This window comes from Macaca thibetana, chromosome 16, assembly GCF_024542745.1.
Source record: "Macaca thibetana thibetana isolate TM-01 chromosome 16, ASM2454274v1, whole genome shotgun sequence".
In the NCBI taxonomy this organism is placed as follows: Eukaryota; Metazoa; Chordata; class Mammalia; order Primates; family Cercopithecidae; genus Macaca; species Macaca thibetana.
Window position 1 is genome coordinate 52,527,148 of NC_065593.1, and position 12,657 is coordinate 52,539,804.

At 43.6% G+C, this 12,657-nt stretch overlaps 1 protein-coding gene across 11 annotated transcripts in view; it reads right to left on the reverse strand.

The window, feature by feature from the left end:
* BRCA1 (BRCA1 DNA repair associated) overlaps window positions 1-12,657 on the reverse strand; it is an 85,615-nt gene that overhangs the window by 61,896 nt on the left and 11,062 nt on the right. For 8 of the 11 annotated variants that reach the window (XM_050762523.1, XM_050762520.1, XM_050762522.1 and 5 more), the window contains 3 exons: window positions 12,602-12,655; window positions 2,361-2,438; window positions 479-567 (listed from right to left, as the gene is read on the reverse strand). In XM_050762523.1, coding sequence (XP_050618480.1) covers window positions 479-567; window positions 2,361-2,438; window positions 12,602-12,655 — 221 coding nt within the window. Of the gene's footprint in view, window positions 1-478; window positions 568-2,360; window positions 2,439-6,246; window positions 6,328-12,601; window positions 12,656-12,657 lie in introns of those variants that run through there. The other 3 variants (XM_050762530.1, XM_050762529.1, XM_050762527.1) reach the window with 3 other exon arrangements.

The following is a 12,657-nucleotide window of genomic DNA, read 5'->3' on the forward strand; positions in this document are numbered from 1 at the left end:
TGAGGCCGGGCGCGGTGGCTCAAGCCTGTAGTCCCAGCACTTTGGGAGGCCGAGACGGGCGGATCACGAGGTCAGGAGATCGAGACCATCCTGGCTAACACGGTGAAACCCCGTCTCTACTAAAAAAATACAAAAAACTAGCCAGGCGCGGTGGCAGGCGCCTGTAGTCCCAACTGCTCGGGAGGCTGAGGCAGGAGAATGGCGTAAACCCGGGAGGCGGAGCTTGCAGTGAGCTGAGATCCGGCCACTGCACTCCAGCCTGGGCGGTAGAGCGAGACTCCGTCTCAAAAAAAAAAAAAAAAAAAAAAAAAAAGGTGTGAGACCAGTGGGAGTAATTTTTTTAAAACAGATTACAGATACAGAACTAAAATTAACCTAGACTAAAAGGTCTTATCACGTCACAGAAAGTAATTGTGCAAACTTCCTGAGTTTTTATGGACAGCACTTGAGTGTCACTCGTGGGATATTCAACACTTACACTGCAAACCTGTGTCAAGCTGAAAAGCATGAATGATTTTCAATAGCTCTTCAACAAGTTGACTAAATCTTGTACTTTCTTGTAGGCTTCTGAAATTAAATTGTTTGAGAAACACACTCAGCAGTGATTATCAACCTTTTAAAGACACTAAAATAAGAAAAGACATGTAAACAAATAAAAATAAGATGCAGCAACAGTAGAAAACCTCTATAATCAATACATCACTGACATCTGTATAAACTGTGTGACAGTGATTTAGTAACTTTTTGTCATTCGTTTAAGCCTACCAAATGCCTAAAATTGTGATACAATACTGCTCTAAATCCACAGGAGATATAATCCATTGCATAGAAAACTAGAGTACTTTTTTTTTTTTAAATTTAGAGACAGGGTCTTGCTGTATTGCCCAGGCTAACATGCAATGCCACAGTCATAGCTCACTGCAGTCTCAAACTTCTGTACTCAAGCTATCCTCCCACTACAGCCTCCCAAGTAGCTAGGACTATGGGCATATGCCACCATGTATATTTACTTATTTTTGTTGGTAGTGATGAGGTCTCACTATGTTGCCCAGGCTGATCTCAAACTCTTGGCCTCAAGCAATCATCCCACCTCAGCCTCCTGGAGTGCTAGGGTTATAGGCATAAACAATCATATCCTGCTGAGCTTACTGTTCTTAACATCTGAACCCTGCCCAATCCCTCACTGTTAGTTCGGCCTCTCAAGGATTTCTGTCAAATTATGATTACATTTCTTTGAAAACACATAGATAACAATGTCCAAAGGGAGATCTGGGTTTAGGAAAGTGGAATTAAAATATCATTCATTCCTTTAAGCATCTGAGTGCCTACTATGCACCAAATTACGAAAAACAGTGTTGAGACAGACAAAGTTACTACTCTCATAGAATTTACATTGTAGCAGAAGAGATACACAATATAAAAATACATTGTGTTTATGTAAATAATTAGATAGAAATAAACACACACCTGTAACCCCATCACTTTGGGAGGCCAAGGTGGGCAGATCACCTGAGCTCTGAAGTTACCAGCCTGGGCAACATGGCGATACCTCATGTCTACAAAAAATACAAAAATTGGCCAGACATGGTAGCATGCGTCTGTAGTCCCAGCTACTTGGGAGGCTAAGGCAGAAGGAGGCTCAAGGCGGAGGCTCCAGTGAGCCAAGATCATGCCCCTACACTCCAGCCTCAGTGACAGAGCAAGACCCTGTCTTGAAAAAAAAAAAAAAAAAAAAAAAAAAAGGCTGGGTGTGGTGGCTCACGCCTGTAATCCCAGCACTCTGGGAGGGCGAGGCGGGCGGATCAAGAGGTCAGCAGATCGAGAACATCCTGGCTAACATGGTGAAACCCCGTCTCTACTAAAAATACAAAAAATTAGCCGGGCGTGGTGGCGGGTGCCTGTAGTCCCAGCTACTCGGGAGGCTGAGGCAGAATGGCGTGAACCCAGGAGGCACAGCTTGCAGTGAGCCGAGATCGTGCCACTGCACTCTAGCCTGGGCAATAGAGCGAGACTCCGTCTCAAAGAAAAAAGAAAAGGAAGCACAATGAAGAAATAAAAACAAGATTAGCAGACAATGGGGGCACAGTGATACAGCCCTACTTTACGTAAGTCTGTAAGTTTTTACGGTATTTAGAAGCATTAGAGAAAGGCAGTAAGTTTCTAATACCTGTATAAGACAGATGTCCTATAAAACTTTCAGGAAAATAACTTTGGAAATAATTTATTGTCTGCTAAAAACTCTTTTATAAATTTCTCTACTGATGAATGGTTTTATAGGAACATTAGCTATGTTATTAAATAATTTCTACTTTTTCCTACTGTTGTTGCTCCCAACCTAGCATCATTACCAAATTATATACCTTTTGGTTATATCATTCTTACACAAAGGACACTGTGAAGGCCCTTTCTTCTGGTTGAGAAGTTTCAGCATGCAAAATCTATAAATTATAAAGAAAGAAAGAACAATTTAAGTTACTTCCTTTTGTAGAGAGATTACTCAAAAGGCAAATAGCCATGAAAAGATAATCTCACAAGTGCCCTTAAGAGCCATTTAAGGCCGGGCGCGGTGGCTCAAGCCTGTAATCCCAGCACTTTGGGAGGCCGAGACGGGCGGATCACAAGGTCAGGAGATCGAGACCATCCTGGCTAACACGGCGAAACCCCGTCTCTACTAAAAACACAAAAAATTAGCCGGGCGAGGTGGCGGCGCCTGTAGTCCCAGCTACTCGGGAGGCTGAGGCAGGAGAATGGTGGGAACCCGGGAGACGGAGCTTGCAGTGAGCTGAGATCTGGCCACTGCACTCCAGCCTGGGCGACAGAGCGAGACTCCGTCTAAAAAAAAAAAAAAAAAAAAAAAAAAGAGCCATTTAAAAAGTAATGGCAGGTGAATTACAAGCTATAGTTTCCTAATTGTTTTTAGATGCTGCATAAGCAAAAGCCTAACCTACATAAGCAATGATCTATGAAAACTGAACTTACATGCATATGGCTTACTGTTATGATCACATAAAACTTAATATGACATATTTAATGATATATTCATTATTTCATGTTGCATAATCAAATATAAATGGTAAGTAGTTCATGTAAGATGCTTATAATTAGTTTAAAATCTCAACACCTCACCACAAAGCTACAGTAATCAAGACAGTGTGGTAATAGCATAAGAATAGACACATACGTCAATAAAATAGAATTGACAGTATAGAAATAAACTCATACATACATCTGTGATCAAGTAATTTTCAACAATAATAAATACCAGAAGATTTTTATATTCTTAGTTTTTTTTTTGAGACAGGGTCTCGCTCTATCACCCAGGCTGAAGGGTAGTGACACAATCTCGGCTCACTGCAGGCTCAAGCAATTCTCGTACCTCAGCCTCCCGAGTAGCTGGGATTACAGACATGTACCACCACGCCAAGCTAATTTTGTATATTTTTAGTTATACCATGTTGGCCAGGCTAGTCTTGAACTCCTGGCCTCAAATTGATCCACCTGCCTTGGCCTCCCAGAGTGCTGGGATTACAGGCATGAGCCACCGTACCCAGGCCATAGATGATTAAATGGGAAAATAATACTTTTTGTTTTTTTAACAAATAGTGTTGGGACAAGAATATACCCACATGTAAAAGAATGAAGTTATACTCTTGGCCGGGCACAGTGGCTCACGCCTGTAATCCCAGCACTTTGGAAGACTGAGGCGGGCAGATCACCTGAGGTCAGGAGTTCGAGATCAGCCTGGGCAACACAGTGAAACACCCTCTCTACTAAAAATACAAAATTAGCTGGGCGTGGTGGCACATACCTGTAATACCAGCTACTCGGGAGGCTGAGGCAGGAGAATCGCTTGAACCTGGGAGGCGGAGGATGCAATGAGCCAAAATCGCGCCATTGCACTCCAGCCTGGGCAATGAGAGTAAATCTCTGTGACACACACACACACACACACACACACACACACACACAAAAGAATGAAGTTATACTCCTATCTCACACCAAATAACCAAAGTTAACTCAAAGTGGATCATAGACCAGAAGTAGAGAGAGTAATGGTGATGATAATTAAAAGCAGCGATTCACTCATACAACCAATATTTACTATGTCTAGTACTATTATAGATGGAGGGGATTAATAGAAAAGCAAAATAAGATCCTGAAAAATAAAACATAAAGGACATAATATACTGGTGAAGGGGGTGACTAGGTAGGGAGTAAATAGCTGACACTGACAATGAAGAGACCCAGGAAAGAAAAGATTAAGGGGCTAAAAAAAATTACGAAAAACAGTGTTGAGACTAGGGCCGTGCACAGTGGTCCACACCTGTAATCCCAGCACTTTAGGAGGTGGGTGAATCACTTGAGGCCAGGAGTTCAAGACCAGCCTGGCCAATGTGGTGAAACCCTGTCTCTACTAAATATACAAAAATTAGCTGGCTGTGGTGGTGGTACACCTGTAGTCCTAGCTACTTGGGAGGCTGAGGCATGAGAATCATTTGAACCTGGGAGGTGGGGGTTACAGTGAGCCAATATTGCACCACTGCACCCCAGCCTGGGTGACAGAGTGAGACTCTGCCTCAAAAAAAAAAAAAAAAAAAAAAAAAAAAGGCATTGGGAATTGTGAGAGAAGACACTTAGAGAATATTTTTTACTAGTCAGGTAATTTAACATTTATTACCCTCTCTTGGCCGGGTGCAGTGGCTCATGTCTGCAATCCCAGGAGGCCGAGGCAGGCAGATCACTTGAGGCCAAGAGTTTGAGACCAGCCTGGCTAACGTGGTGAAACCCCATCTCTACTAGAAATACAAAAAAATTAGCCAGGCATGGTGAGCACACGCCTGAATCCCAGCTACTTGGGAGGCTGAGGCATGAGAATCACTGAAATCCAGGAAGGCAGAGGTTGCAGTGAGCTGGGAGAGTACCACTGTACTCCACCCTGGGCAACAGAGGAAGACTCTGTCTTAAAAAAAAAAAAAAAAAAGGCCAGGCATGGTGGCTCACCCCTGTAATCCCAACACTTTGGGAGAGACCAGCCTGACCAACACGGAGAAACCCCGTCTCTACTAAAAATACAAAAATTAGCCGGGCATGGTGCCTTGTGCCTGTAATCCTGGCTACTCTGGAGGTTGAGGCAAGAGAATCTCTTGAACCCGGGAGGCAGAGATTGCGGTAAGCTGAGATCGCACCATTGCACTCCAGCCTGGGCAAAAAGAGCTAAACTCCATCTCAAAAACAAACAAAGAAACAAACAAACAAACAAATAAAAAAACCCATCTCTCCTTCTTTCTGTCTTTCTATAGTCTTGAACTCCTGACCTCAAGTGATCCGCCTGCTTTAGCCTCCTAAAGTGCTGGGATTACAGGTGTGAGCCATTGCGCCGGGCTACATTTTATTTTTATTTTTGTACAGATGTGGTTTCGCTATATTGCCCAGTCTGGTCTCGAATTCCTAGCCTCAAGTGATCCTCCCGCCTTGGCATCCCAAAGTGCTGGGATTACAGGCATGAGCCATCACGCCTGGCCTTATCTTCATTTTTATAGAGTAGAGGCTTGTCCCAGAACACACAGTAATTAAGCAGTGAAGGTTATATTGGATCCAGAATTGGATTGTAGCAAAGCCCACAATCTTCCTTTTTTCTTTTTTGACAGGGAAACTAAGTCTGGGGAGAGGCACCCACAATCTTCCTACTAGAGAAAGTGAATATAGTAGGTAAGGTCAAGGAGACTCGGGTCCTTCTTTGCCGATATAGATGCTTCAAGTACCATACTGCACTCAACAAAACAATGACTCTATAGTTTGGAAGATGAGGCTGTCAAAAAGCTACCTCCACTGTACATAAGTACCTTTAAAACTCAGAATAGAGGCTCCCGCTCCTTCAGAATCTACAAATACTACATATACTCTAGTATAATGGATCACGGAGGCATCGAGCATTACTCCAGCAAATAGTACAATTGAACAATTCAGAGCAGGGGAAGAGAGGAAATTCCCTTATGATTGTACTGCAGAATATAGTACAGTAGAGTGACAAGCTAAGCTGTCTTGTGCTGTAGTCTACACAATAATATAAATAATGCAGCGGAACTAGGTATGCAGAAATCAACCAAGATAGGGATTCAAATCTTTCTTTGTGCTAGAAAAAGAACACGTGTATAAAGGTTGTTAACTAAACTCAAAAGAAAATGAACTTTTATATGACTTGAAAAGACTGAGCGAACTAAAATACTGGCTAGGCATGACTCACACCTGTAATCCTAGCACTTTGGGATGCCGAGGTGGGCAGATGGGTTAAGCCCAAAGTTCAAGACCAGCCTGGGCAACATGGCGAAACCCCGTCTGTACAGAAAACACAACATTTAGCTTGACATGGTGGTGTGCACTTATAGTCCCAGCTACTTGGGAGGCTGAGGTGATAAGATCACTTGAGCCTGGGAGGTCAAGGCTACAGTAAGCCTCATGATCATACCACTGCACTCCAGCTTGGACAACAGAGTGAGACCCTGTCTCAAAAAAAAAAAAAAAAAGTAGCTGTTGAAAAATTTAAGTTACATTTATGGCTCACTTTCTATCTCTTTGAACAATGTGATTCTAGATCTTCAAAAAAGTATTACAGGCTGAGTGTGGTGGCTCATGCCTATAATCCCAGCATTTTTGGAGGTGGAGGTGGGCAGATCACTTGAGGTCAGTTCAAGACCAGCTTGGTCAACATGCTGAAACACAGTCTCTACTAAAAGTACAAGGCTGGGCGTGGTGGCTAATCCTGCAATCCCAGCACTTTGGGAGGCTGAGGTGGTCAGGAGTTTGAGACCAGCCTGGTCAACATGGTGAAACCTTGTCTCTACTAAAAATACAAAAATTAGCCATGCATGGTGGTTCACGCCTGTAAGCCCAGCTACTTGGGAGTCTGAGGCAGGAGCATCGCTTGAACCAGGGAGGCGGAGGCTGCAGTAAGCTGAGATTGTGCCACTGCACTCCAGCCTGGGCAACAGAACAAGATCCTATCTCAAAAAAAGAAAAAGAAAAAGAAAAAAAAAAAAGTATTACACATTGCATCTTTTGCTTGGAAAGTTCAAACTAATGCATGAATGCCTTAAGAAATTTTTTCTAGATTGATATTATTATCTTTTTTTGTATGCTTCATAAAATATTTTAGAACTGGCTGGGCAAGGTGGCTCATGCCTGTGAGCCACCTTGGGAGGCACTCTGGGAGGCCAAGGCAAGCAGATCACCTGAGGTCAGGAGTTCGGGACCAGCCTGGCCTACATAGTGAAACCCTGTCTCTACTAAAAATACAAATTAGCTGGGCATGGTGGGACATGCCTGTAGTCCCAGCTACTCAGGAGGCTGAGGCAGGAGACTCGCTTAAACCCAGGAGGTGGAGGTGGCAGTAAGCTGAGATCATGCCACTGCACTCTAGTCAGGGCGACACAGTGAGACTCCATCTCCAAAAAAACAAAAACAAAACAAAACAGCCAGGCGCAGTGGCTCACGCTTGTAATCCCAGCACTTTAGTAGGCCGAGGCGGGCGGATCACAAGGTCAGGAGATCGAGACCATCCTGGCTAACACAGTGACACTCTGTCTCTACCAAAAATACAAAAAAATTAGCCGGGCGTGGTGGCGGGCACCTATAGTCCCAGCTACTCGGGAGGCTGAGGCAGGAGAATGAAAAGAACCCAGGAGGCAGATCTTGCAGTGAGCCAAGACTGCACCACTGCACTCCAGCCTGGGCGACAGAGCGAGACTGTCTCAAAACAAAACAAAACAAAACCCAAAAAACAAACAAACAAAAAAAGATTTCAGAACTTTAGGCTTGCTTGGGTCAAAAAAGTTGTTTTATTTTTAGCAATTAGAGTTTATCCGTAGAAAATACAATTAATACAATCAAAGCATGGGGGTATCGCTCCCAGGCTCCCAGCTTTCTCATCATATAGATCAAAGTATTATTCAGATTATATTGATATTACAGAAGTAATATCATGAAAAAGTCAATCTAGCACATGGGCATTATACTGGACATTTTTTTTTTTTGAGACTGAATCTTGCTCTGTTGCCCAGGCTAGAATGCAGTGGCACGATCTCAACTCACTAAAGCCTCTGCCTCCCGGGTTCAAGCGATTCCTCTGCCTCAGCCTCCCAGGTAGCTGGGACGACAGGCGTGCGCCACCACGCCTGGCTAATTTTTGTATTGTTAGCAGAGATGGGGTTACCATATTGGCCAGGCTGGTCTCAAACTCCTGACCTCGTGATCCGCCTGCCTTGGCCTCCCAAAGTGCTGGGATTACAGGCATGAGCTACCACGCCCGGCTTTGGACTTTTAATATAACATTCAAAACACAATTTAAAATATGGCTGGCCCATGTCTGCAAGAAACTTAAAAAATTAGCTGGGCAAATGCCATGTACCTGTAGTCCTAGCTACTTGGGGGGCTAAGATGAGAGGATTGCTTGAGCCCAGGAGTGCAAGGTAAAAGTGAACTATGATCACACCACTGAACTCCAGCCTGGGTGTCAGAGGGAGACACTGTCTCAAACAAACAAACATATATATGTATCACACACGTATATATAACATATTTCTATAATATATATGTATACACACATATATATCTATATGACTGGTTCTTTACTGATTATCACAATCTTCATTATTAGGGGTTTCAAGCTTCTCACTCTTCTCCAGTTGCCAACTCTAACCCTCTCAATCTCAACAGTTGTCTTTACCTCCTACGTCACTGGGCTCAAAGCACCTCAGCATCTTCCTGTAGAATTACTTTCCTTTTCCTTCATTACTGTTTATGAGTAATAATTAACTCTTTCTTACATCCATTTTCTATTTCCAATCCCTTCTGTCTCCTCTTGGACCTTCTCTTTCTTGCAAACATCTTCCCCATTTTTGAGGGCTTCTTCCTTTTCTAACACAACTCCTATACACATATGCAAAGTTAGTTTCTTTTTCATGGATGTAATCTATTTTCTTTTTCTTTTTCTTGAGATGGAGTCTCACTCTGTCGTCAGGGTGGAGTGCGGTGTCATGATCTCGGCTCAGGGCAACCTCTGCCTCCCAGGTTCAAGTGATTCCCCTTCCTCAGCCTACCAAATAGCTGGGACTACAGGTGCGTGCACTATGCCAGGCTAGTTTTTTTTGTGTTTTACTAGAGACAGGGTTTCACCATTTTGGCCAGGATGGTCTTGATTACCTGACCTCGTGATCCGCCCACCTCGACCTCCCAAAGTGCTGGGATTACAAGTGTGAGTCACTGCGCCCGGCCTCTATTTTCGTTTCTTTGTACATTTCTATAAGCCTATAATTTCCTTCTTCCACAAGTTCTCAAAGCAACTAATGTTCATAATTTAATCACTCTCTTTTTTTTTTTTAAGAGACAGGGTCAGCCTGGCACAGTGGCTCACACCTGTAATCCCAACACTTTGGAAGGCCAAGGTGGCTGAGGTCAGGAGTAAGAGCAGCCTGGCCAACATGGTGAAACCCCATCTTGACTAAAAATACAAAAATTAGCCAGGTGTGGTGGCAGATGCCTGTAATCCCAGCTACTTGAGAGGCTGAGGCAGGAGAATTGCTTGAACCCATAAGGCAGCGGATGCAGTGAGCTGACATGGCGCCACTGCACTCCAGCCAGGGCAATAGAGTGAAACACCGTCTCCAAAAAAAAAAAAAGAAAAAAAAAGACAGGGTCTCACTCTGTCATCTAGGCTGGAGTGTAGTGGTGTGATCATAGCTCACTATAGCTTCGAACTCCTGGCCTCGAGTAATCCTCCTGCCTTGGCCTCCTAGAGTGCTGGGGTTATAGGCAGGAGCTACCACACTGGACCCTTAATCTTTTCTTAAGTCACTGTAATAATATAGTATGTTCAGCATTTGTTACTCAAGGTGACAAGAAAACATACAGTTCATTCCAGAAAGAGTCTCATCCAGAGAAATTGAAAGCCCCAGCACTTATAAGGTTAATCTTTAGCTATCTATAGTAAATACTAGGACTTTTTTTTTTTTTTTTTTGGAGTTTCCCTCTTGTCACCCAGGCTGGAATGCAGTGGCATGATCTCAGCTCACTGCAACATCCACCCTCAGGGTTCAAGAGATTCTCCTGCCTCAGCCTCCTGAGTAGCTGCGATTACAGGCATGCGCCACCACGCCCAGCTACTTTTGTATTTTTAGTAAAGACGAGGTTTCACCAAGTTGACCAGGCTGGTCTCAAACTCCTGACCTCAGGTGATCCACCTGCCTCAGCCTCCAAAAGTGCTGGGATTACAGGCCTCAGCCATTGCACCTGGCCAATAATGGGACTTTTAAACTTCATTTTTCCCCCAGGCTGGAGTACAGTGGCATGATCTTAGCTCACTGAAACCTCCATCTGCCGGGTTGAAGTGATTCTCCTGCCTCAGCCTCCCAAGTAGCTGGGACTACAGGTGCGCACCACCATGCCCGGCTAATTTTTGTATTTTTAGTAGAGATGGGGTTTCACCATGTTCATGTTAGCCAGGTTGGTGTCGAACTCCTGACTTCAAGTGATCTGTCCACCTCAACCCCCCAAAGTGCTGGGATTACAGGCTGGAGCCACCACGCCTGGCCTTCTTTTTCGGAAGTACTGACCTGTGAAGAAATTGGTCCTACACCATAGGCAGTTTGAGAAGTACTGCTGTAGAGGCCACAAAATTATTAAACTAAAAATTATTTGCTTTTTTTTTTTAGACGGAGTCTCATTCTGTTGCCCAGGCTGGAGTGCAGTGTGCATTGGTGCGATCTTGGCTCTCGGCTCACTGCAACCTCCGCGTCCCAGGTTCAAGCGATTCTCCTGCCTCGGCCTCCCAAGTAGCTAGGATTACAGGGCTGCACCACCATGCCCTGCTAATTTTTGTATTTGCAGTAGAGACAGGGTTTCACCATGTTGGTCAGGCTGGTCTTGAACTCCTGACGTCATAATCCACCTGCCTCGGCCTCCCAGAGTGCTGGGATTACAGTCGTGAGCCACCGCGCCAGGCTATACTAAAAATTCCTGAAGTAGAGAGATAAAGCTGTGTTGTCTTGGCACATGTCCAGGGACCAGGGGCTGCGGAATCAGATGGAAACTGCTGGGAACAGATTTAGGCCAGTGGCATGACATGGCACAGGGAAAAGACAGTGAAAATGAGCTTCTGAATTCTTACTGGGACAGAAGAATGGGAAGAAAAAGACAGAATTAGAGGAAGGCACCAGCCAGCTGGCAGACTTGTGTTCACAGGGTCTCTCTCCAAAGGGAACAGGTTTCCTTCAGCTTCAGCCAGCCCTCATTATCCTTAGAGAAGCAGCTGTTCCCTTTTTTAGCTTATGGAAACATCCTAATAATCTGATGAAAATTATGGACTACCTTCCCAGAAAAACGTACATGGCCATAGTTTTTAACACAATTTAAATATAATTCTAGGAAATTCATAAGGACTATTCATAAACCCCAAGTTAAGAACTCTGGAATTCAAAAATTCCTCAAAGGATACATAAGAAATTGATCATTGTGGTTGTCTGGGCAGGGAACAGGGAGGCAGGGATTGTAGGGTAAGAGGGAAATATACTTTGCATCATATACCTTTTTGTGCCAATAAACTTTTTACCAAGTACATAGTTTGTACCTGCTACCAGGTAATGTACCAGGTACATAAATACTTAAAAATAAATTAGTTGACATTTAAGGTAAGCTGTGAGCCATAGCTTAACATAAAGAAAAGGAGAAAGCCCACTTATTCTACTAAATTACCTACTCTACTTTTTCTGAAATTCTTTTATTAAGAAACAAACATTTTCATTTCAAAGGGCAAGATAATCAAATACGTAAATATAACTTGAATCACCACTATAAATGAATTTCGGCCTAAATAGATACTAGTCTCAGGTCCTTTACTGTCTTCGCAAGGATTATGAAGCAGGCAAACACTGACCCTTAAAAGGGGGAATGCATAAAGATATGCAGAATGAACAGAAAGGAGAAACTGAGAAGGCTCAAACACAATTTGCTTATTTCACAACTGCTTACAGTTTGCTTTCACTGGTGGACACAAAAAATACAAAACACTGTTCAAAATGATATTACATCCTAATAGATAATATATGTCAGTCGGGTGTCGTGGTTCACGCCTGTAATCCCAGAGCTTTGGGAGGCCGAGGAGGGTGGATCATAAGGTCAGGAGTTCGAGACCAGCCTGGCCAATATGGTGAAACCCCGTCTCTACTAAAAGTACAAAAATTAGCCAAGCGTGGTGGCAGGCACCTGTAGTCCCAGCTACTCGGGAGGCTGAGGTAGAACTGCTTGAACTTGGGGGCTAGAGGTTGCAGTGAGCCAAGATCGTGCCACTGCATTTCAGCCTGGGTGACAGAGCGAGACTTTGTCTCCAAAAAAAAAAAAAAAAAAGATAATCTATGTCAAAACTTTACCAGGAACTATGATTACAACCAACTTTTGATGACTGTATACTGAGAAAGAATGAAATAGGGTTGGATTTTTCATTCTCACTTAATTGAAGAAACTAAAGCTTCTATAAAGTTCGGTGTTCCCTGGGTTATGAAGGACAAAAACAAAAGCTAATAATGGAGCCACATAACACATTCAAACTTACCTGCAAAATATGTGGTCACACTTTGTGGAGACAGGTTCCTTGATCAACTCCAGACT